The sequence below is a fragment of the Lynx rufus genome, unplaced genomic scaffold (assembly GCF_022079265.1).
Source record: "Lynx rufus isolate CCGP_SWC_20201006 ecotype Redwood Valley unplaced genomic scaffold, mLynRuf1.p SCAF_36, whole genome shotgun sequence".
Taxonomy (NCBI): domain Eukaryota; kingdom Metazoa; phylum Chordata; class Mammalia; order Carnivora; family Felidae; genus Lynx; species Lynx rufus.
The window spans coordinates 3,854,675-3,880,126 of record NW_025814852.1 but is presented as its reverse complement, the minus strand read 5'-3'; the positions used below and the strand labels follow the sequence as shown (position 1 = coordinate 3,880,126).

Genomic DNA, 25,452 nt, shown 5'->3' with positions numbered 1-25,452 from the left:
CCTGTCCTTGATGTGAGAAGGGAGACGCGAGGCGGAGAGACTGCAGCACTCAGGCCTGGCCGGGGCCTCGAGGAAGCGCACAAGGCAGGTTTCCGGGACAACCCGCAATTCCCGTCATCCGCCAGAAACATTTTAGTGGCAGTGACAGGGCAAGCGTGACACCCACAACACCGCAGTGACTGAGGGAGGCCAGGGGGTGGGGGAGCTGTCCTGCCCCAGCGGGCGGCGGGCTGTGCCCCAGGCTGCCGGGAAGCCAGGCGCCAGCCAAGGGGGTCCTGATCCGGCCTCACCTTCACGTCCTGCCCGCGGCTGCAAGCGACCTTTCAACTCTGACCAGGAACCCGAAGAGCAAGGGGTCTTGCTGGAGCCGTGCCCCCCGGCAGGCCCCCGGTCAAGCCTAACTGTGCCCGTGCCCGATGCGGGCGGCGCCGGGCCTCGGCGATGTCCCGCGACCGGACAGAGAAAGGGAGCGGCGACAGGCCATCCGCTCTGACGGCTGGGGTCAGGGTGGCACCCCTGACGGACACTAGGCCAGCCCGTCATCAGTCCCGGATGCCCCGGTGACTCTTGGGCACGGTCACATACCTCAGCTTCTTCACGACGGCGGGCCAGCCCAGCAGTTGTTCGTCCCACAGGTACTCGGGGGACAGCACCTTGGTGGGCTTGTGGTCCAGCGGGTACCTGTTCAGGTGGCTCTCGTCGTGCCACACCGCCTCGATGCCGTGGGCCCGGTCGACCACCGTGGCCTGGTGACAGGCCGACGTGAGCCTCAGAACCTTGGCCACCGACCCCCCGAAAAAGCCTCCCGCGTAGTAAAAGTCGCCCTCGTCCCTGGGGACGTGCGCCTGGGACTGCGGCCGGCGCTCGTAGGTGAAGGCCTCGCGGGCCGCCCCGTAGAAGCCGGGGTGCAGGGTGCCGAAGAGCGGGGACGGGATCTCCACGCCCACGTGGTCGCGGAACCTCACGTCCACGTCCGCGCACACCGGAGAGTCCACCTCGTGGAGGAAGCGCCGCCGGGAGAAGTTGCGGATCATCTCCACGCGGTGCACGGACACGTCCTGCCGGCGCGAGTAGCTCCGGACCTCCAGGACCCCCACCTGCCTCCCTTCCCCGAGGGGCACGCGGGGCACATCCCCCGGCCGGTCGGTGAACACGTAGCAGGTGACCCTGTGTCCCGCCATGAAGTGCTTCTCCGCCGACTGCAGGAGCAGCTCCAGGAAGGCCACGTATCTACAGGGACAGGGGACAGGGCGGGAGGAGGGTCGCTGCCAGAGGCTGGCGGCAGGAGCCCAAAGCCGGGGGCCGCGGACCTGTGCGCCTTATCGAGGAGGCAGACCCTGGGCTGCTTAAGGAACAGCCGCTGTCCTGGCCTGTCCTGGGCGAGTGTGCCCGCGGCGCCTCCCTAACCTCTGCCCCGGGGGACGGGGGACCACCAGCGCCCCATCTTACAAAGGGGAGCAAGCCTGAGGCGGAGGAGGCTGGAAACCCGTGCAGCCTCGAGTCAGCATGCTGGAGCCAGCAGCGCACCCCCGTGCCGAGCTCCCCTGGCAGACCCCCTCCACCCGCAGGACCCGCCCCTGGCAAATCCCCTGCAGGTTCCCCCCTGCTGTGAGGGAGTCGAGACCCTCCGGGCGGGCACAGCTCTGGTCAACGTGCCCTCGCAGACTTCGCAGAACCTGCAGGGCCGGCCACCTGCCCCTCTTGGCTCAGTGGTCGGTCCCTGGCCCCCCAGGACTGTGTCTGCCCCTGCAGGGCCCTCCCTTGAAGGCTACTGGGCCCTCAGCCAACGGCGGGTATTCCGAGGAGGGGTCACCCCCCATCTCCCCCAGATCAGGACTCAGGCCCAGCCTGTGGCCAGGGGAGGCCAAAGAGGGCCCCTGGAGGAAGAGGGGGCTTGCTCGCGCCCCAGCACTGAACCCGAGCGTGAAAGCTTCCGGGTCCAGGTCTGTATCTCCCCAACCCCAAGAGGTTGGAAGTCTTCTCCAACCGCCTCCCATGGCTGGTCCCTCTTCGAGGGGGCTCGCTGCTCCCCACCCTGCACACAGCAGCTCCCCCGTCATCGGGCAAGTGTGGTGAGCCCCTGGGTGACAGTTTTTTGAGCAGGCCCTAAGGCTACTTCCCGGTGCCTGGCCCAGAAACCCCTCCCACAGGGAAGGTGGGCACTCCGTGTCAATAGGGGACATGCACACACACACACACACACACACACACTCACACACACACACCCCTGCCCAGCCACCAGTCAGGTCACCAGGGGCAAGTCCAGACCCAGCCGATGTGATCGTGGGTTCACAGCTCGACTCGGGGAGTCTGGTTTCCTCTGAGGACATGCCCACCACCTGCCCACCTGTGCGCTCACTCCTCTGTCCCGGCTGTTACTGGCCATGTGAAATTCTGGAACGAAAGCTTGGGCCAGTTTCAGGTGGAATACAAAATGTAGACACTGCGGGGAGGGCTGAGACCCAAGTAACACAGCAGGTTTCTGGGGGAGATGTGCGTCCCCCAACATCCCCGCCCCCGCCAGGCGGCCCTGCCGACCCACACCCTGCACGCCAGCCACGGTGTCTCCCGCCGGGGTGCTGGCCGGGGTCCAGCGTCTGCCATGACCCTAATTGTAGAGGACCTTGTTTCAGATAATCTAGAACAGGGTGTTATGCAGACATCGTGTGTGATACCTTGTTCCAGTTACTGGCATGTTTCCTACAGGATGTAGAAATGAGAAAGAGAACACTGATGGGCCCGGAGACACCCCATAATCCCACCGCTGACCTCCACCTCCCCTGGCTCCCAGGTGGGTCCTGGGCGTTTGAGTCGGCATCAAAGTGGGAAAAGGGTGCTTGGCTTTCCGCGGCATCGCCCTCGGACGCCCCGGTGTCGGGGCTCCAGGACTGACCGGCTAGAGGTCACCTGCTTAGCCCACACGCGTGTCCAGACGGGCAGGCTGCAGGCCCCGGGCGCTTCTCCCTGCCCCTCCGCGTCAGCTCTTTGCTGCCACTGCCCCTCGCCTGGGGGCCGTGTGGACTCCGCTCCCTCCCGCTGCTCCCTCTGCCGCAGGCCGGCGGCCACCACGTCCCCAGCCGGAGAGGGAGGGCCGACGAGAACACCCGCAAGCGACGTATTTCTGGCGTCTGTGCCCGGCTCGAGCGGCACCCGCTCCGGTCAGCTCCATGCGCACACACCCCGTCCCGTGCCCTGCTGAATTCTCAGCCCTCAAACTGTGCCGGGTGAGGAATAACACTTCACGTCTCTCTGACTCACGGGACCGTCCCAGAGCCGCATGACGCGGGCCCCGCTGTTTACAGCGACAGATGGGAGCCGCGGCCCGGTGTCCGTTCACTCATCCCCGCACGCGTCAGCACCCGTGTCTGTCTGCTGCCGTGTGCAGGCACCCGCACACGACGGTGAAGCCCAGTCACCACCCCGCCCTCGAGCTCACAGCCTAGGCGGTGGGACGGCGTCTCCCCCACAGTGAGCAGCTGGGGGCCACAGAGGCAGAGCATCCCCACCCTCCCCAACCTGCAGTGACCCCCGACTCCTGGCCCGACATCCGGCGCCCTGCGTGAGCTGGTCCAGACGCCCTCCCCTGTGGGCACCCCTCACCCCACTCCGGCCTCCCTAGGGCCTTCCTCCAGGGAGCCCATGGAGCCCCGGCCCCTCAGAGGCCCCTGCCGCCACCGCCCCTCCCATGGCCCCCACCCAGGACGTCCTCATCTCCAGGGTTGGAGCCTCCTCAGGCTCCCGTGCGAGCTCAGGCTTTGGGTCGGATTGTCCGGGGGACAAACCCACAATAGGGCCATGCGGCACGGATCAGCGGCACGGACTCCCCCGGGGAGGGCACACAGCCGTGCCAGGCCGAGGACACGAGGCCCAGCTGCCCTTTGCTAGGGAGGCCTGTGTGCGTGGCACATCTCCTCTCCATCTACCCAGGAGGAGAGCCTGGGCCCTGTCCACGCTGACGTCACTCCACGCCCAACCTCAGGGCCAGGTGGGAGACTGAGGCCAGGGACCGGCCCAGGATACGTGAGGTGGGCAGAGTCCAAGCAGTGGGGGTCTCCGTCCTAGGCCAAACTCAGTCCTCCCCTGGGGTTCGCCCTGGGAATGAGACCCCTGAGATCCCGTCGGATCCCTATAAACCCCATACAAGGTGGGGCTGTTATATCTGGATGTCCCCAGACCGTACAGGCAAGCACACGCACACACACACAGACACACAGACACAGACACACACACACACACAGACACACACACACAGACACACACGCACAAAGACACACACACAGACACACACGCACACTGACCACCCGGCAGCGGCTCAAGGGGAGTTCACCCTGGAGGGGAGAGGTGACACCGGGGCAAGAAGGGGATTGGAGGCAGCTCTGCCACGGGGCAGGGGCGCCCAGTGTGCTGGCAGCATGACCAGGACTCATACGTGGGGTGGGGAGACGTGCCAGCCTGATGGCCAGCGGGGACTCCCGGGTACCCAGGGGGCTGCCTGGGCTGGGCACTTTCCCAGGGCACCCGGAGAAGTCGGGGTCTGGGGTCTTGTGTCCGCCACCCGCCTGGAGCTAGAAGGAGACACCCCCCCTAGTGGGAGGGGGCTAAGGGACGGACCTCAGCTTACTCCTGTGTAAATTGGGCTGCATAGACGTGGTGTCCCAAGGGTCCCACAGGCTTGTCTGCTGGCCCTGGACCTCCACCCCTGCCCCAAGATGCTCCTGGTCCTGGGAAAATGCTTTCTCCTCCCTCAAGGTCCTTCTGAGCGGAGGGCAGCCTGGGGGCTTGGAGGACCGAGGACCTGGGTGGGCAGCACGTGGCCGAGCATGGACCCTGGTGTGAACACCGAGGTCAAGACCCTCCTTGTCGGAGCCCCGGGGCCTCATTAGGAAGGACTTCCAGAGGTAGTGCCCTGGCTAGGGTGAGGAAGCCTTCGGAATGAACTTGGCACCGGGACGGGAGAGGTGGAACGGGGGACAAGGGAGGCTTCTGAAGTCCTCACACCGCCCCTGGAGCCCGCAGGTCCTGCCCCTGTCCCCCCTAGGACCAGGGAGGGCTGCTGCCTTGACTACATCCAAACAAAGGTGTGTGTTTTGTTTTCTGGTTTCCCTGCCTGGGGCTGTCATGCCGGTGCTGACCACCAGGGGGCAGGCTGTGTCCACTGTGCTCAGTGAAGCCTCCGGAGCGGGAAGGGACGCTCAGGGGTCAAGCTGGGCGTCCACTGCCCCCAACCCACATGTACCTCTTACTATTAGTCTGCATGTGCACAGCGTGAGCTGCTCAGAGGCAGGTAGGGACTCTGAGATCCTCTCTGGACACATACAGCTCCTGTGCCTCTCACCCTGAGCAGGGGATGTGTTGGGCCTGGGGGCTGGAGTCAAAGGTCCCGCGAGGTCCCAGCCCTCCAGGAGCTCACAGCCCAGAGGGGGAGGTGGGTCAAGGCACAAGAGCAAATCCGTGTGAAAGGAAAGACCAACACTGTCGGGAAATGAAGCAGGGTGAAGGAGGGTGGCCAGGGGCCCCTTGGTGGGGGGGGGGTGTCTCACTGGCCTCCAGGGTGGCCCTGATGCTGGGACCCAGAAGAACAAGAGGAGCCAGTCCCGCACACGTCTGCAAGCAGTGTGCTGTGTGCTGCGGGGACGAGCAAAGCTTCAGAGACTCGGAGGCACAGAGGGTTTGTCCGGAGAGGAGCTGAGAGGAGCCAGTGTGGCCGGAGAGAGCTCGGGAGGGAAGAGGGCGGGCCCGGGCCCCAACCTGGAGGATGGACTGTTGTCTGTGCTGGGAGACACATTCACCTTACTTGGACCACCTCACACTTTCTGTGCCAGTCTCCCGGCTCGGCTCGGCTGGGAGCCTCAGCCCCACGGTCACCCAGGAGGCCAGGGCTGCAGCCTCAGCTGAGGCTCGACTGGGGCAGGGTCCGCCTCCAAGACCGCGACCGGGCACGTGCTCTTGGCAGGATTCGGCTGGGACTGGGGGGGTCTCGGGACTTCTGTGTCTCAGCCAGGAGCCTCTGCAGGTTCTTGGCACTGGGCCTCCTGGGGCAGCTCATGTTATCTGCTCTTGCTTCGTCAGAGAGAGACACACACACAGACACACACACTGACACAGAGCCAGAGAATGGACCCGGGAGAAAAGGAACCCGGAGACACCACAGGCTTTCATGAACCAGCTTGGAAGCGACACCCATTGTTATATTCTCTCCCTCAGAACTGGTCACACGCGCCTTCCACCGGTTAGGGGAGGGGATTTCACGAGGATACAAGAGGCTGTGTTAGTAAAAGAGGGCACATATCGGAGATAGAGACCCTTGTGCGTGCTGTGACACCACAGCCTGACGCCAGAGAGGACCCGGCTGGTCCTCCCGTGGCCCAAACAGAAACCGGGAGATGCAGAAGGCCGGACGGTCACACCACAGAGGGGAGAGCATCCCTCACGACCCAGGGCCAGAAGGTTCACAGACGTCTGGGCCAACTAATGCTCGAAATCGGTGCGTTCCCCGGGATGGAGGCCAGACCCGTCCCAGTCCAAGCGGAGGCGACCCCCATGGCAGCAGGTGTCAGAGATGCAGGACCTCCCGGGGTGGGACTCGGGCAAGTGAGACCCGAGGGAGGCAGCGGTGGTCGCCTTCAGAGGGGCAGGTTTCTGCTCTGGGGACCAGCTGCCCTGGTGACAACGTGAGGAAGCAGAGGTCCCCAGAGACAGCTGTGACGGGCTCCCGTCTCCGGGAGAGAGTCCTCAGGCAGAGAGGAGGGACTGGGGGCTCCTGGAGGACGCTGCCAGCCTGCTGGGAACCAGCCCCTCCGGCTGCAGGTGCACCCAGGTGGCAGAGGGACCTGAACAGAACAGCGGTGCGTGGCCGGCCTCGCTTTCCCCATCCAAGGCCAACGTCCTCTGCAGCCCTTGCCACTCCGCCCCTCGCCTCAAAGCAAAGTGGTCTCTTCACTCAGGTTCCCTGGTGCCCGTTCAGGACAAGGATGCCTCCCGGGAAGAAAGAGGAGAACCGGCGGGGCTCACCCAGCCCGGGGGCCCTGGCAGACAAGCCGTCACTCGGCCTGTGGGCCACGGCCCTCTCCTGCCCCCACCGGCACCGTCTGCCCTCTGTCCCCTGACCCCACCTCCCAGGAGAAGAATCCAGCCCGAGGACCGCCTCGGGGCCGGCCTGGGAAGAGCTGGGTGGAAGGACAGGTGAGGGAAGACACAAGGGGTGTTCTCGACTCCCAAATCTGACGAGCGAAGTCTGGGAGGCGAGAGGAAGATGGGAGGAAATGCAGGGTGCGCATTTGCACGTCTTCCTAAGAGGAGAGGTGGGTGGGTGACCCAGGGACTCAGGCAGAGACCTGACGCCTTCAAGGGAGCCAGGAGGAGGATCCGAGAGAACCAGAGCAAACCCACAAAAGCACAGGGGCGGCGGGAGGAGCCGGAGACATCCATGTGCAGGTCCTCCAGGGCCCCACCCTTTGCTCTATGTGTGTGTGTCTGTGTGTGTGTGTGTGTGTGTGTGCGTGTGTGTGTGTGATGGTTAAAAACCTTGGTGAATATGGCTTACGTGTCTTCTTAGGGTGAGGAGGGCCATGGGGACGGCGCTCCCGCTTGCTGGCTGCGGGTCAGAGGCCGCACCACCTCCTGGGTGGGTCTGGGGCTCCCTTTTGGGGTCCAGGTGCGTGCACACAGTGGGGAGCAGACAGGGTGCTGAGGGCAGGCATGGACGCATCCACAAAGGAGCAAGGACAGCAGCGGTTTCTGTCTGGGGGGTGGGGCAGAGGCTGTTAGGGTCTTGTGCTTGGATTTGGGGAACTGGGGCTGGCAAGGCACAGCTGTCCCGGTGACGCCCCCTCAGGGCGCCCGAGTCCACCTGCCCCTGGGGGAGCACCTGCGACCCTCCTCTCTGCCTGAGGGCTCTGTCCTGCCCCAGGGGCGCTTCCTCTCCTGCCAGCCGGGGCCAGCCTGCCACCTGGGAGCGCAGGTACCCCGAATGCCCTGGGGACAGGGCCGGTCCGGGTAGGACACCGTCTCCCAGCGGACTTGAGCGCCAGGCCGCCACGGTGCTCCCCCTCCTCCTCCGGGCTGCGTGGGCCCAGGTCCTCCTCTGCTCAGGGACCACCCAATGTCCAGGCTCCACACGCTGGCACTTGGGGCAGGTCGTCTGGACCTTCTGGACTCGTGCTTCCTTGTCGGGAACGTGGGCAGAGCCCTCCTCCCAGACTCACCAGAGGGGACACGGCCAGGAACATTCAGACCCTGCAAAGGAAGATGCCACGTGGGGGACCTATCGGGTCGTGCTCACTGGAGAGGTCACGGTGCTCAGCACACAGCAGGCACCTGAGTTCCCCAGCTGAATTAGGGAAGGAGGAAGGGAAGGAGGGAGGGAGGGAAACCATAGAAGTGGGGTCCACACCACGTCAGGTCAGAGGTCCGGTCAGAGGGCGTCACAGCTCGGGCCCTGGAAGGGGGCACGGGACACGTCCTTCTGTCCCTCCAGCGCTGACCTTCCTCCACGTGGGACCTGTTGACCTCCTGGATCGTCTCTACCTCCTCCACAAACAACGCTGAGTGTTCCCAGAAGGGGGACAGTGGGCAGGGGCCAAGGAGGGGCTTCCGGAATCCTGTGCCCTGGGGGACTCTGGGACAGCCTTCCAGGTGGCCCTTTTATGTCCTCCAGGCACCAGGCCACGATTCTACCTCATCTCTCAGGGAATGCGCCAACCCATCTAGAAGGCCCGTTACGTCCCCATGTCACAGATGGGGACACCGAGGCTAATAGCACAGCCTGGGTAACTAGTAAGACGAACTGGGTCAGGAATCCTTGACTTTGGATTGTTCTACCCGCGGGCCTGCATCTTGGCGTCCTGGGGCTCGGGGTCCCTCTTCCTGGGAAACCCCACCACCTGCCGAGGGTCCCCACCGAACTCATGGGAGCAGAGCTGACCAACCTGCCTGGGGCCCCACATGGGGCTGGGGAAGGGCCGACTCCGGGCTCTGGGGGCTCTCCCAGTACTGGGCCAGCCGGTCCCCTGCAGGACGAGGACTTCTTGCTGGGGATCGGCTGGGGCCTCTGCTTCCTCACGTGGATACCTAGGCTGCCAGTCCCCAGACCAGAAACCTGCCCGTCTGAAGGTGACCAGCGCTGCCTCCCTCGGGTCTCACTTGCCCGAGTCCCAACCCGGGATGTCCCGCATCTCTGACGCCTGCTACCATGGGGGTCAGCTCCCCTTGGACTGGGACGGGTCTGGCCTCCATCCCGGGGAACGCACTGGCTTTGGCGCATTATTTGGCCCAGAGGCCTGTGAACCTTTCTGGCCCTGGGTCGTGAGGGATGCTCTCCCCTGTGTGGTGTGACCATCCGGCCTTCTGCATCTCCCGGTTTCTGTTGGGGCCACGGGAGGACCCGCCGTGTCCTGTCTGGCTTCAGGCTGTGGTGTCACAGCATGCACAGGGGTCTCCACCCCGAGACCATTGTCACCGAAGGGGCCTCCATTTTCCCACCTAATCCTTAATCCATTGTGATTTCAATGTCAATGGAGAAAAAGTCTATTTCAAACGGCCACAAAGTACAAAAATGAATCTGTCTCGTCTGAAAATTCGGTACAGACCCAAAGGTATCTCTTGTGAGATTGCACTTGAAAGAAACCTCCAGAGGAGGTAACAGAACATGGAGAGAAAGCAGACTGGGGGTTCCCAGGGGCTGGCGGGGGCACGAATGGGGAGCGAGGGGTCCGGATACACGGTGACCCTTGGGGACGGAGATATTCTGCAGCAAAATTCTGTGGCGTGGTTCACGGCGTCGTGAGCGTACCCAGTGCTCAGGAATTGCACAATGTAAAATAAATAAAACTTTTTATTGAAGATTAATATAGATTATAACTAATGAACAAATAAAGTAACAGCTATGAAGTAGAAGAGAACAAGTATAAGGGAGAAGAGGAAGAGATATTCTGGTGGGGGGTCGGGGTCAGGGATTGGAGAATAAATTTGAAATAAAATATAACAAAAATAAAGTAAACACCCCGTGTAGGCCTTCAGGCCCTTGATTTGTGACTGCCATCCATGTGGGAGCAAGGGCGGGGGCAGGGGCGGGAAGAAGGGCGTTGACAGGGGCGGGGGCAGGGGCGGGGAGAAGGGCAGTGGCAGGAACAGTGTTGGGATCAGAAGCAGGAAAGGCGGAACCAGGAGAAGCGGGAGCAGAAGCAGGACCCAGCTCACTCTGCTCAGGTGCCCACTGTCCCCGCACAGGTCCCAGGTCACCTGCTGGCTCTCCGGCCCCTGCAGGAGTCGCTCCAGGCACCACCCCTGCCTGCAGAGCAACCGAGGCACACGATGCTGTTGGGTTGATCTCTGGAGCTGCACCAGCTTCTGCTCCTGTCCCAGACACTTGAGAAAGAAACAGAGTGATGGTTGCAGGGGCTCCAAGGCCTCAGGGTGAGAGGAGGGAAGGACCCCCACCCCACCCAGCGCCGGCCTCTCCAGGGGCCTTTGCAGAGACACAACTCAACCCGGAGCCTCCCCGAGAAGCCGTGGCCAGGAACCCACACCAGGACCTCTGCCCCCCTGCAGGCCGCAGCCCGGGGCTCTCAGTCTCTGCTCCTGGCCTCACACCAGCCCCCGGGCGCTCCTCCATTGGTGGCCCGGCACCGCCCTGGCCCTGTGAACCCACATATTCCACCCCCAGCCTTCTCACCCTCGGGCTCTGGCTCCGGGGGCTCCGGGTCCTGATCCCAGGACCGGTGAACCAGGACCCTGTGGAGGGGCCAGGGCGGTGAAGGAGGCCTTCCCCGGCCAACTCCAGGCCCTGCTTCCCGAGATCTCCGTGCGGCCACTCTCTCCCTCGGTCCAGGGTGGCCCTCCTGGGCGACGGGGCACTCGCACAACTCTGTAGGACAGGTGAATCAGGATTCCGACAGTCGCCTCCCGATTTCATCGGTTGATTTCTGTAAAGACAGTGACCCGCGGACGGCCCGGAGACATCACAGCCCCGCCCAGCCATCCTCAGTGTCCTTCCACCCTCCCTCCCCGCTGCTCCCAGATTGGACACAGACCTGAGTGTGCACAGACCTGCGCCTGGGACACAGTGACATCCACCAGCAGGGCTTGGGATGAACCTTGGGGACGAGAGGACCACCCCAGCACACCCTGTCCCTGCCCTCCAGCCTTGACGGGGGTGTGAGCCTGACCCGCCCACCAGGCATCTGACCCCTTCATCAGCCTGCACCTGCTCAGGTGGGCCCTCCACACACCACACCTCCTTCCACGCGCGCACACACACACACACACACACACACGGGAGGGGACGTGGGGCCGCACAGGTCAGATCAGAGCGGTGTCGGGCTGGACTGGCTGTCTCGGGGTCTCCTGTGTTACCTTTGGGTCCCTGCGAGCTAGAGACCTGAGGCGTCCTGTGCACGACCTGACCCACTGTCTCCAGGGTCGGGAAGCATCACGGCCACGGGCTCCCCTGAGCCGGCAGCCACGGGACATGGGCACACAACAGGAGAACATGTTCGTCAGGCAAAGGTGTCCCAACGAATGAGCCCAGTCGGGCGCTGTCTCCAGAATGTGGGTGCCTGGTGACCTGGGTTCCGAGTTCTGTTGGGGTCTGTTACCAGGGAGGTGAGGTCACTTCCTGGGGTCCCCTTACCCGGCTTCCTGCTCCTACAAGAGCCCCTCCCAGGCGGCAAAGGAGTCCCCTCCACCCCATGCCCTGTCCCTACAGTGACACCAACACAGCCCAGACACGTCCCCGCGAGGCCTGGTGCGGCCGGTGGGCGGCTTTGGGGCCACAGAGCTGGGTTCAGACCTGGGTTTTCCCCGTGACCAGTGCTGGGACCCTGCACTGTGCCTCCCGGGGCCCCCGGTCACCCGTCTGCACAGTGGGGTCCTTGTGGCATCTACTTGTAGGGGCGCCATCAGGGAGCCACCTGTAGACACGTCCCGTGCCTGCTATCCCATGAGGCTCGTGGGCACACGTGGCCGTGGAAGGACGAGGAAGGGGTCGGCCTGGCACGGAACACACTCACGCGGGCCTGGGTCCTCTCTGGGTCCAGGCACAGCCACCCCTCCTGCCTGGGTCCTAGGCCCAGGGAAGGTGGAGGTGAACTCGTTCACACCCTGTGCCCACCAGACACGCATGCCAGGGGCTCCATTACGTTTGGGCTCGGGTCTCAGAGCCTGGTCTGGGCCTACGTGCTGGGCGGTCCCCACTGTGGCTCCCAGCCTTCCCGATTCCTGGTCCCACGTGCCTCTGTCACCCCCTCCCCTCCCGGGTGGATGGCCCATGTGACCGCGTTCTAAGGGCTAGAATATGATGACCGGGTGTCATTTCTGAGCCGATTCATGGAATTTCTGGTTTCCTCTCTCGTGGGTCCATTCTCTGCCTCGGACTCTGTCTCTCTCTTTGTGTCTCATAGGCGCAGGTCCTGTGGGCTCCAGGGTCCAGGTGACAACCCTCCCTTGTGAAGCCTCCCTTGTGGCCCGTGTCCCTCCCCTGGCCCAGTGCTGAGGTCACTCACGAGGCCTCCTCGCCCCAGCCAGGGCTCTGCCTGGGGAACCACTTCCTAATGAGGACCCGAGGCTCCAACAAGGAGGCCCTTGACCTCGGTGTCCACACCAGGGTCCACTGCTTGGCCACGTGCTGCAAACCCAGGTCCTCGGTCCTCCAGGCCCCCAGGCTGCCCTCCGCTCTGAAGGACCTTGAGGGAGTAGGAAGCATTTTCCCAGGAGGGGAAAACAGAGGGCCAGGGATGAAGGTCCCAGGACACAGAGTCGTCTATGAGCCTGTGGGACCCTTGGGACACTGTCTATGCAGCCCAGTTCAGGAGGAGGAAGCTGAGTCCTTCTGTGCCGTAGCCCCGTCCACACTTCCTAGTTCCATGGGCTCAGTGTGGTGGACGCAGGACCCCAGGCCCGTCCTCCCCTAGTTCCTGTCAATCCCCCGGACACTTGGGGACCCCCTGACCCTCAGCCGGCACATATCCCCTCCCTATGTGGTGGGTCCCGGGCTATTTCCAGGAATCCTGATGTCCCTGCCCCATGGCCCCACTGCCTCCAGCCTTTCTCTTCTTTCCCCCCTATTACCCACCCCCTCCCAGTGTGGACTCCCCTCTGATCTCCAGTGGGACAGTCAGAATATGTGTGTGTGTGTGTGTGTGTGTGTGTGTGTGTGTGTGTTTGTGTGTGTGTGCATGCGCCTTCTGGAGATGCCCAGAGGTCACAGCCTCACAGGGACGGGGTGGATAGGGACCCCCGAGCATCTCAGGGGCTCTCATTCCCAGGGGGAACCCCATGGGGAGGTAGAGGCTGGCCTAGGACTGGAGACCAGCCCTGCTCCTTGGACCCTGCACACCTCACCTGTCCTAGGCCAGTCCTTGCCTCTCCTGACCTCAGTGTCCCCCTGTCCCTGAGGGTCAGACGGGGAAGTGCATCAGCGTGGCCGTGGCCCAGGCTCACCCCCGGGGGTAGGTGGATGGGAGGTGCCCCGGGTACACAGGCCTCCCTCTCCAGGGTCAGCCGGGTCTGTGTCATGGCCAGGTATGCCCAGGGACCGGCACTCAACACCTGTGGATGATCCAGAGGTGACGCTGACGTGCATGACTGCAACCGCTCCCCACCTGGCTGGTCCCCCATGTTCCCACCTCCGCCAACTACTCTGGAACCCCAACCTTCCTGAGCCCCAGAACCATGCCCTCCCCATCCAGGCAAGCCTCAGGGTGTGAGGCCAGGTGGGTTGGACATCTGGGGACACGACACCAGTGACTACACCCATCCCACCCAGCTGGCCTGGACCGCAGACCACCCCAGGGTCCAGGTGCTTGGACCCTGTGGCATGACTTGGCCAGGGCTCCTGGAGGCAGCAGTGGAGGCCGACTCAGGGCAGGGAGAAGTCGGTCCGCCCCTTGACCTTCTCCTTTCCTCCTTCCGCCTTGTCTTCCTGGCAGGACCTTGGACAGAGGGCCGGCCTGTGCCTGGCTGCAGCCCTGGGCGGAGTCAGAGGGTGGGAAGAGGCCCCTGGAGGCCAGGGGGCACCTCCAGGAAAACCAAGTGTCAGGGGGCTACTTTAACTTGCCATCCCCCGGGCACTCAGTGATTTCGGCCCTTTGTATACATGAGCCGTGACCCCGGGACCAGGTCCTGGCCTCTTCCTCACCCCAAGAGGGCCTCATCCTCCCCAGCTGAGGCTCCGTCGGTGGCCGGCCCTCCCTCCAGCCCCGACAAGACCAGCTGCTCCAGAGGCTCTACATCTTTCCCGGCTGGAGCCCGAGCAGCCATCAGGGGCCTGGATCCGGGCCCTGGAGCCCCTCAGGGAGGACAGGTGAGACCGGGCAGGAGCCAGGAGAGGGCCGAGTGGAGGCTCCTTGAGGTCATGGCCTCCTGCTCAGCCCAGACCCAGGTGTGTGCTGACCCCTATGGCACCTGGACCCCAGCTGCCGGGCAGGCTCGAGGACAGAGACCACAATGTGGCTCCTGGTAGCTCACAGGTGTCCCTGTGTCCTGTAGCTAGACCTGTCCTACCAGCTGGACTCCCTCCTGGTCGGCCAGCAATATCTGTGGCCAAGAGGAACAGGCCACCGTCAAGGTCTGGGAAGAATGAGTGACCAGGCAGAAGGGGAAGGCTCGCCCTCGGCTCGGGTGGTCCCTGCCGGGATGGCGGGGGCTCCGGAGGTGGTTTTCCAGCTCTCTGCTGACCAGCCCTGTGCCCAGAAACAGCTGCCTCCCTTCTCTGGGCCTCACTCTCCTGCTCTGTGAAATGGGTGATGCAGAGCGATCACTCCCACGGCAGGAACAAGGCGGGACCCCAGGGCCCGGGATGTCCTCCCGATCCTACCCAGAGACTCCAGGGCCCAAGCTGTCCTCCCATTCACCCCCAGAGACCCCAGGGCCCAGGCTGTCCTCCCGGTCCCTCCCGGAGACCCCAGGGCCCTGGCTGTCCTCCCGGTCCCTCCCGGAGACCCCAGGGCCCGGGCTGTCCACCCCGTCCCTCCCGGAAACCCCAGGGCCCGGGCTGTCCTCCCCGTCCCTCCCGGAGACCCCAGGGCCCGGGCTGTCCTCCCCGTCCCTCCCAGAGACCCCAGGGCCCTGGCTGTCCTCCTGGTCCCTCCCGGAGACCCCAGGGCCCTGGCTGTCCTCCCGGTCCCCCCCAGAGACCCCAGGGCCCTGGCTGTCCTCCCGGTCCCTCCCGGAGACCCCAGGGCCCTGGCTGTCCTCCCGGTCCCTCCCAGAGACCCCAGGGCCCGGGCTCTCCTCCTGGTCCTTCCCAGAGACATCAGGCGTCAGCTTAGCCTCAGCCTCCACACGCCCCGGGGCAGCCTTGGGCGCTCACGAGCTCTGTGTCTCAGGGTCCGCAAGCAGAGCTCCTCACTGCCCCTGTCCCCCCAGCCGGCGGGCGACACCGCATCACCGGTGCCGGCCTGGACGTGAGGATCAGCAGCTTGGACGAGAGCATCCGCCGAGCTGGCAGGGGGAACGCCCCTTGGTCCCCTCTCCGAGACCCCTCCGGGTACAGAACTCACTTGAACAACTCCTCTGACAGGAGACCATCTGTGGACCTGCCGGGGAATCCAGCCCCGGGAGGAGGCGACGACCTGCTCTGCTCTACAGAGGAGGAGACTGAGGCAACATCATCCTCCCAGGCCGGTGCCTGGGAATCCATGCTTGCCTGGGGGCAAATACCAAGCCCGCGAGCTCCCTCCACATCTAGGATGCCGTGGCTCTGACGATACTGCCTGGTCACGTCCCCTGCACCTGGCAAGCTGCGGTGACCCCCGACTCCTTACCTGACGTCCGAGCCCCGTGTGAACTGGGCCAGATGTCCTCCCCAGGGTGTTCCCCTCCCCCCTCCCTAGTGTTTTCCTCCCCCAGGGAGCCCACCATCCCTGCCCCTCGAGCCCCCTGCTACCACCGCCCCGCTCCATGGCTCCCATGCAGAACACCCTCATCTCTAAGGCTGGCTTCAGAGGTCACCTCCTCGGGGTCCTGTCAAAGCCCAGGCTTCGGGTCAGAGCGACCCGGGCTCACACCCACAGGGGGGCCACGTCAGAGTCCTGTGACACGCAAGCTCTATGCCAGCTTCTGGGACCTCGGTGCTCTTTTTGAAGATGGGGTCGGTGGCTCCGACCTCCGGTGGGTGTGTGGGGGATGAAAGCAGGGAGGTGAAGGTGTCCGAAGTGGGGAGCTTGTGGGGGGAGGGGCTCTCGGGAAGGCACGGGGAGGGGATCGGGAGGAGGGAAAGGCGGCCTGACCTCTCCCTGCCCAGACTGGTGTCCACCTCCCCCTCCCCCTGCTCAGCCAGGCGCCCGGATGAACAGTGGAGTGGAGTGTGGGGGCCAGGTCAGCAGGGTGGGGGTCTGTCTCGTTTCCCTCTTGCCCCCGTGTCTCCATACCCCCTGCGTCCAGCCGCTCTGCCTGGGTGGAGTGGCCGCGGCCCCAGGCCTAAGAGGATATGAGGGTCACTGAGCGGGCGGTGGAGATGGGAGACGTGCGACCCCAGGTGTCGTGGGCTCCTGCCGCGAGGTGGTCCCGTGCGTGCAGTCCCATGGTCCCGGCGCACCTGCGCAGGCTCCACCTGCCTCGACCTTTGGTGGGAGCACCTCCCCGCCCCCAAGTCTCCCGAGCCACATCCTGCCCGAAGGTGGGAGCCAGGGGCCACTCTAGCCGGACTGGCGAAGCTCCTCCTCCAAGCGCTCATGGAACAGTCGGGAAACTGAGGCCAGGAGAGGCAGGGACTGGCCGGGGACCCACCGGGTGAGCAGAGCCTAGAGGGGCTGGGGGAGGTTTCGGGCTCCTAGGCCAGGGCTTCACTTTCCCAGGGGGTTTTCGAGGGAATGAGAGCCTCTAAGATCCTGGAGGACCACTGAACCCATCCCGTGTGGGGTCCTTTCCTCTGGGCATCCCCGAGTGGGCACAGGTCCACGCAATTGCATGGAAACACAGTCCCCCGCCCCCCAGTAACTAACCACCGGCGTGGGGGTCAAAGGATGAGTGGACCCTGGAGGTGACAGGCGTTGGGGGAGAGAAGAGGTGTGGGGCGGGGACATTGTCTCCAGGGAACATGCCCAGGAGGGGAGCCACATCAGGCCGATGGCCAGGGGATCCCCAAGATGCCCCCGTGTGTATCACAGGCACCCCCATTCTAGAGAAGCACCCCACTCAGCTCCCGTGGTTGGAGACCTTCGAATGCGCAACGTGTTCTGCTGTGTCCTGATATCTCAAGGCCGTGGTCTCAGGAAAGCCCACAGGGAGAGCCTTTTCCCACTTGCAGACGGTGGGTCCGGTCTCACCCCCGAAGCCTCTGGTCACGTGCCCGGAGGGACGCAAAGGTGACACTGGGAGGCCCAGGACTGGCCGGTCTAGCCTGACACGGCCCTGATCCGACTGGTGAGTCGCACGAGCCTCCCTGTGTCTGTGAGTGTGTGTGAGGCTGTGTGTGTGTGTAAGGATGGGACGTGGGGGGGAAGCCACCCAGAGCAGGAGCAGGCTGATGGGAGGGTCACGTCCACACCCCAGGTCAAGGGTGACTGGGAGGGGCAGGGTGAGTTGTGTAGAGCTACAGGACACAGGGACACATTCTGGTGTCCGTCCCCGAGCCCGGCCGGCAGCTGGGGTCCAGGTGCCCTAGGGGTCGGCACACACCAGGGTCTGGGCTGAGCAGGAGGCCATGACTTCAAGGAGACTCCACTCTGCCCTCTCCTGTGTTCCGTGTCAGGTGCGCCCCTTCCTCATCCTTCCACGGCCACGTGTGCCCACGAGCCTCACGGGATAGCAGGCACGGGATGTGTCTACAGGTGGCTCCCTGATGGCGCCCCTACAAGTAGATGCCACAAGGTCCCCACTGTGCAGATGGGGAGACCGGGGGGCCCCGGGAGGCACAATGCAGGGTCTCAGCACTGGTCAGGAGGAAAACGCAGGTCTGAACCCAGCTCTGTGGCCCCAAAGCCGCGGCCCCGGCTGCACCAGGCCTCGCGGGGATGTGTCTGGGCTGTGTTTGTGTCACTGTAGGGACAGGGCATAGGGTGGAGGGGAGCCCTTTGCAGCCTGGGAGGGGCTCTTGTGGGAGGAGGAAGCCTGGTAAGGGGGCCACAGGATGTGACCTCACCTCTCTGGTCACAGGGCCCAATTGAACTCAGAACCCGGGTCACCAGGCACCCACATTCTGGAGACAGTGCCCGACTGGGCTCATTCGTTGGGACACCTTTGCCTGACGAACATGTTCTCCTGTTGTGTGCCCGTGTCCCGCGGCTGCCGGCTCAGGGGAGCCCGCGGCCGTGACGCTTCCCGACCCTGGAGACAGTGGGTCAGGTCGTGCACAGGACGCCTCAGGTCTCTAGCTCGCAGGGAACCAAAGGTAACACAGGGAAACCCAGAGACATCCAGTCAAGCCCGACACCGCTCTGATCTGACTTGTGCGGCCCCATGTCCCCCCCCCGTGTGTGTGTGTGTCTGTGTGTGTATGTCTGTGTGGAAGGAGGGGTCGTGTGTGGAGGGCCCACCCGAGCAGGTGCAGGCTGATGAAGGGGTCAGATGCCTGGTGGGCGGGTCAGGCTCACACCCCCGTCAAGGCTGGAGGGCAGGGACAGGGTGTGCTGGGGTGGCCCTCTTGTCCTCAAGGTTCATCCCAAGCCCTGCTGGTGGATGTCACTGTGTCCCAGGGGCAGGTCTGTGCACACTCAGGTCTGTGTCCAATCTGGGAGCCACAGGTGGAGAGGGTGGAAGGACTCTGAGGATGACTGGGCGGGGCTGTGATGTCTCCGGGCCGTCCGCGGGTCACTGTCTTTACAGAAATCAACCGATGAAATCGGGAAACGTCTGGCCGAATCCCGATACACCTGCCCTACAGAGTTGTACGTGTGCCCTGTCGGCCAAGAGGGCCACCCTGGACCGAGGGAAAGACTGGCTGCAGGGAGGTCTTCGGAAGCAGAGCCTGGAGATGACCTGGGAAGGCCTCCTTCACCGCCCCAGCCTCCCCACAGGGTCCTGGTTCACGGGTCGTGGGATCAGGACCCGGAGCCCCCGGAGCCAGAGCCCGAGGGTGAGAAGGCTGGGGTGGGAGATGTGTGTTCACGGGGCCCGGGCGGTGCTGGGCCACCCAGGGAGGAGCGCCCGGGGGCTGGTGTGGGGCCAGGAGCAGAGACTGAGAGCCCCGGGCTGCGGCCTGCAAGGGGGCAGAGGTCCTGGTGTGGGTTCCTGGCCGCGGCTTCTCGGGAGGCTCTGGGGTGAGTTGTGTGTCTGCAAAGCCCCTGGAGAGGCCAGCGCTGGGTGGGGGTGGGGGACCTTCCCTCCTCTCACCCTGAGGCCTCGGAGCCGCTGCAACCATCACTCTGTTTCCTTCTCAAGAGTCCGGGGCAGGAGCGGAAGCCGGTGCGGCTCCAGAGCCCGACCCAAGGGCATCGGGGGCCTCGGCGTCTCTGCGGGCAGGGTGGAGTCTGGGGCGACTCCTGCAGGGGCCGGAGAGCCAGCAGGTGACCTGGGACCTGTGCGGGGACAGCGGGCACCTGAGCAGAGTCAGCTGGGCCCTGCTTCTGCTCCCGACACCGTTCCTGCCACCGCCCTTGTTCCCCTATGGATTCCGGCCACAAATCAAGGGCCCAAAGGCCTTCGAGGGGTGTTTATTGTATTTCTAATTGTTGATCCACTCCCAGTCCCCGGCCCCTCCACCAGAATGACGGTTCCTCTTCTCCCTTATCCTTTCTCTCCTCTACTTTTTAGCTGGTACATTATTGGTTCATGGTATGTTTAAAATCCACATTAGGGGCGCCTGGGTGGCGCAGTCGGTTAAGCGTCCGACTTCAGCCAGGTCACGATCTCGCGGTCCGGGAGTTCGAGCTCCGCGTCGGGCTCTGGGCTGATGGCTCGGAGCCTGGAGCCTGTTTCCGATTCTGTGTCTCCCTCTCTCTCTGCCCCTCCCCCGTTCATGCTCTGTCTCTCTCTGTCCCAAAAATAAATAAACGTTGAAAAAAAAATTTAAAAAAAAAAAAAATCCACATTAATCTTCAATAAAAATTTATTTATTTTACGTTGTGCAATTCCTGAGCACTGGGTACGCTCACGACGCTGTGAACCAGGCCACAGAATATTGTTGCAGAATATCTCGGTCCCCAAGGGTCACCGTGTACCCGGAGCCCTCACTCCCCGTTCGTGCCCCCGCCAGCCCCTGGGAACCCCCAGTCTGCTTTCTCTCCGTGTTCCGTTACCTACTCTGGAGGTTTCCTTCAAGTGCAATCTCTCCAGAGATACCTTTGGGTCCGCACCGACTTTTCAGACGAGACAGATTCATTTTTGTACTTTGTGGTCGTTTGAAATAGACTTTTTCTCCATTGACATTGAAATCACAATGGATTAAAGATTAGGTGGGAAAAACAGGCCCCTTCAGTGACAATGGTCTCGGGGTGGAGACCCCTGTTTGTGCCGTGACACCACAGCCTGACACCAGAGAGGACACAGCTGGTCCTCCCATGGCCCAAACAGAAACCGGGAGATGCAGAAGGCCGGACGGTCACACCACAGTGGGGTGAGCATCCCTCACGACCCAGGGCCAGAACGGTACACAGGCCTCTGGGCCAAATAATGCTCCAAATCAGTGCGTTCCCCGGGATGGAGGCCAGACCCGTCCCAGTCCAAGGGGAGGAGACCCCCACGGGAGCAGGCGTCAGAGATGTTGGGCGTCCCGGGGAGGGACTCGGGCAAGTGAAACCCAAGGGACGCAGCGCTGGTCACCTTCAGACGGGCAGGTTTCTGGTCTGGGGACCAGCAGCCCAGGTGACAACGTGAGGAAGCAGAGGCCCCATCAGATCCCCAGCGAGAAGTGTGACCGGCACCCCTCTCTGGGACAACAGAGCCCAGCCCCCATCCACGGCCGCAGGCGCGGACCCTCCCCCAGCAGGGCTCATACCAGGACCAGCGGAGAAACTCTGGTGCAGCGTGTGGGGTGAGGCGGGCGTGGGGTGTGTGCTCTTCCCGAACCAGCTTTCCCCGGGGCTGGGTGCTGGCCACTCAAGTCTCTTCCTCTGCATCCTGTGTCCCCACATCAGAATTTCCAAAGCGCCCAGGCCCTGGAACATGGGCCGCCTCTGAGTTTTCACTCCCAGCTTCCTCAAGGGATCAACCGTGTCCATAAATCTCTCCTTTTTCAGGACACAAGCCATCAAGTGGAGTTTCTGGGTCAAATTTTATATCATTTATCAGGTACAAGCCTCGGCTTTCAGCCTCCACGGTCTCCTGGTCCACTGAGAGCCTTGCTTGGGAAAACGGGGGTGCAGAGCCCCCGGGACCATGATCTCCAGGAGGGATCGGGCAGGCGAGCTCTGAGTGGAGTGACCAGGGTACCTGGGGTGGCCGGCCCAGCAAGGACCGTCCTGACCCCGGCCCCATACCGCCCCACGACGGTGGCGGTTGACGAGGAAGGAACGGACCCTCGTATGGGTAGTTCCACAGCTGGTGCTGGAGCTGCTCTGGCTCGAACGGGGGCTCTAATCCCGGAACTGGTCCCAGGGCTGAAGCTGGAGCTGGCCCCATCTCTGCAGCTGGGGCAAGAGGCGGTGCTGGACGTGGCTCCAGCTCTAGGGAAGGTGCTAGAGCCACAGGCACCTCCAGAGAGGACCCAGACCTGCTTCTGCAGCCGGATACAGCTCTGGAGCTGAAGCTAGAGCTTCTGCTGTAGACTCTGGCTCTGGGTCGTGAGGGAGGTCGTGAGGGACCAAGTAGCTCTGGCTCCCGAGTGGGTGCTGAAGCGGCTTCAGCTTTGGCCCTGGAAGTGCAGCTGGCCGTGCAGCCAGTGCGAGCGACACAGCTGGTGCCAGAGTCCCGGGGGGTCCAATCCCGGAACCGCTGCGGGAGCTGTCCATGGTGCTGGAGCTGCTGTGGTTCGGAGCTGGCTCTCGTCGCGGCTGCCATGCTGGACCCGGTGCCGGGGGCCCTGCTTGCATCGCCGGTCCTGGATCTGGCCCTCCGGCTGGTGGGGAGACCGGCGGGGGAGCTGGTCGGAGCCCCGGCGTGGGCTCCACCTGCGGAACCGGTGTCCGGGCAGACGCCGACACCAGAGCCGGCGCTGGAGCGGACACGGGCCGTGATGGAGCCAGTGCCAGAGCAGGGCGTGGCTGGGATGTCGGCGCCGGAGCTGGTTCTTTGTCCGGAGGTGGCGTCGGCTCTGCGTCTACCACTGGTGCCCAAGGCAGCTTTCGCTCTGGAGCTGGCGCAGCAGCTGGCACTTGCGGGGGCTTCTGCTCCGGATCCGGTATGAGAACTGCTGCTGTCGCAGGCTCTGGCCCTGAACTCGACCCTGACTCTAGTTCTGGAGCCGATGCTGGAGCCAATGCTGGAGCTGGCTCTTCCTTGCAACCTGGCACCGGCGCTACATGGGGCTCGAGCAGCTTCTCTCTCTAACGTGGGCACTGGAACGACCACCGGGGCTGACACCGCAGTTGGCGAGAGAGCGGCCGCCGTCTCTGGAGGCAGCGCTACAGCCGGCATCGAGCCAGGGCTGGCTGGTGGGAGAACACCGACCCTGACCTTGGAGCTAAAGCTGGAGCGGCCTCGATCTCGGCAGTTGAATCAGTGCCGGACCTGGAGTTGACTCGAGCTGGCAAGTGGCTTGACCTCGGGCTCTGGAGCCGGTTCTGGCTCTGGTTCTGAGCTGGTGACGGAACCTGCTGTGGCAGTGGCTCAGACGCAGAGGCCGGGGCTCAGACTGACTCTGGGTCTGGAGCTTCGGCGGGAGCTGGCTGGCTCTGCAGGTCTCTCAAGCTCTTGAGCCGGTGCCGGAGCTGACTCTAGGGCGGGATCTGGCGCTGAGGCCACTTCCGGTGCTGACGCTGGCTCTGGAGACGGTTCCAGCCCTAGAGACGCCCGTAGCTCTAGTCGTGCTGCCGGAAGCGATGAGGACCAGGTCTAGTTCACTCCTGCCTTGTCCGTTGCTCTGGAAAGTACGTCGGTCCGACCCACACTCCAGAGCTGGCTGGTGCCGGACCTGGCAAGTCGGTTGACGACAGAGCTGCCTCTGTCTCTGCAGCCGGTGATACCGCGAGTGCCTGTGCTGGTTCCAGCCCTTCCGCTGGTCCTGGAGCCGGTGCTGGAGCTGGCTGTGGTTCCGGGGCTCTCACGTGAGCCGATGTTAGAACAACGGCTCTGGACTTGACACTGGATCAGGTGAGAGAGCCGGCCCGTGCTCCGTACCTGCCGCTCTATCTGCTGCTGGGCTTGTGCCAGAGACGGCTCTAACTCCGGATTCGGTACCAGAGCTGGGGCAAGAGCTGGCCCTGAAGGCTTTGGAGCCGGGGGTCGAGCCGGCACCGTGGTCGGCACTGGTCCCGCAAGAGGACGAAAATTGGCCACGCGAGCGCCTTCCCACGTGCCTTTGCAAAACCAGAAAACGTTCCAGCGCCACGCATAGAAGCCCCAGCCCGAGGATCCACCCCAGGGCGTCTTCCTCACCTGTAGACCGTCTGCGTGAGTATCAAATACCTTTCTTTTCTTCCCTTCCTTGTCTTCTTATCGTGTAACATAAGATGCATACATTAATAACGGCTCACTTCACATCATAGGATGTAAGTCACGGGATATCAAAGACAAGCGTGGACGTCCCCTGAGAGCTCAGCATCCTCCTCGGGGAGAGGATTTGTATGGTTTGCAGTGTCTGTGGGACAGCTGTGCTACGTTAGGAGGGAGGATGACTTTCTCACTCTCTTTATTTGGAGCTTAACCTGGAGAACCTCAACTACCACAGCGCTAAACTACCTTCCCGTTCCCACTTTAAGAGTCTCTGTCACTTGCGGGCCTTAGAGACCGAGTGCCACATAGTGTAGCGTGCAAAGTGCCTCCCCGGTCCAGGCCTCGCGCTGCGTACTGGGCTCAGCAGGCCCCTCCTGGGAATGCCAAGAAGTGCGAGGCTGATGCTTTCCTGGCTGAGGACACAGGTGACCCCCCAAGCCCTCTTACCTTGAAGAGGCCACGTTGTGGGCACAGAGCTGCTGCTCGTGAGACCGGCCAGAAACACCGTCAGCACCCAGACTCCCGGAAGAGAAAAGCGGGCCTCCCGACGCGAGGCCTCAGAAAACAAGCCAGAAACGGTCTTTTTGGAACGTGGACTTCCACAAAGGAAGTCAGTACAGAAGACGCGGTCTTCCCTCTGACATGCGTCTCGGGTGAGCAGGGGTTTTTGCCTCCTGGTCATTACCCGTTAGGACACATGCTTGATATGCTCTGTTTCCCGTACAGTCGTCTCCTTTAATGCTAAAAGTTCTCACTCTACAGTCGGGACAGAGAAGAGGAAATCATGGCATACGCATGCGAGAGGCAGCCACCACCTGGAAGATTATCATTCCTGTTTTGATTTCTAGTTGTCCCTTGTGGGGCGTGTCCTCTGAACGGGCCCAGCCCCAGGCACACAGCGGCCCGAACGAGGCTAACCAGGACCAAAGAGCTCCCATCCGGATCTGATGAGCTTCCAGAGAAGTTCTGTGGGTTTGTGTGAGGGAGAAAGACAGAAGAAGAGGGAAAGCGACACGACTTTGTGGTTTTCAAGTTGCTGTAAAATCCGATCGCCACTGAGTACAGAAAACCCTTGACAGAATCCAACACCATTTCGTCATACGAACGCTCAAAGCAGGAACAGAAGGGAACTTCCTGCGCGCTCCTACAGGCCACCTGCGAACAAGCCACAGCTCCCGTCACCCGGAAAGGAGAAAAGACTGGAAGCCTTGTCCCTGAGTTCAGGAGCAAGACGGACGAGGCCCAGGCCCCCGGCAGCAGCCCACGCTGTCCTAGAGGTCTCAGCCGTGTCGACGAGGCAAGAAAGGGGGATAACAGACATCTACATTGGAGGGAATGAAGGAAAGCCGTCTCTACTTGCAAACAACATGACTGGGTATACAGGAAATCGTACAGAATACACAGAAAAGCTTCCGGAAGTAATAAAATAGTTCAGCAAGGCTGCAGGATACAAGCACGGTACCAAGAAAGAAATTGTACGAGACAGTAAACTGGTGCAGCCAATGCGGAAAGCAGCATGGAAGCTCCTCAAGACATCGAAAATAGAAACACCATGTAACCCGGCAATTCCACTTTCGGGTATTTACAGGAAGAAAACGAAACACTCACGCCAAAAGATATGTTACCCCCGCCCCCCAGCATTACGTACAGAGTCGAGACGTGGAAGGAACCCAAGCGTCGACGATGGATGGACGGAAAAAGAGGATGTGGGAGTGTGCGCACACAGAAACGTACATATCATAGAATACTAGTCAGTCATAAACAAGGAGGAAACCCATTTGTGACAACACAGACGAGGATATTATGCTAAGTGAAATAAGTCCGACAGAGAAAAACAAATATCATATCTCCTTTGTAAGCGGGATCTTAAAAACAGAGCTCAAAGAACTCACAGATCGAGCGATCACACCGCTGGTTGCCAGAGGCAGGGGCTAAGGGATGAGCGAACCGGGGAAGGTGGTCGAAAGGTACAATCTGCCGGTGATA

The 25,452-nt window shown here is 62.8% G+C and overlaps 1 protein-coding gene across 1 annotated transcript; it reads right to left on the bottom strand.

Annotated features, from left to right (window-relative positions):
• Positions 1 to 542: 542 nt before the first annotated feature.
• LOC124522341 (globoside alpha-1,3-N-acetylgalactosaminyltransferase 1-like) lies at positions 543 to 14,256 on the bottom strand. The gene is made up of 7 exons (XM_047093718.1): positions 14,135 to 14,256; positions 10,589 to 10,731; positions 8,928 to 9,008; positions 8,484 to 8,543; positions 7,544 to 7,686; positions 6,512 to 6,660; positions 543 to 1,230 (listed from the first exon to the last, which is right to left on the bottom strand). The coding sequence occupies exons 1-7, from the start codon at positions 14,254 to 14,256 to the stop codon at positions 543 to 545; spliced, it is 1,386 nt and encodes a 461-aa protein (XP_046949674.1).
• Between the last annotated feature and the right edge of the window lie 11,196 nt (positions 14,257 to 25,452).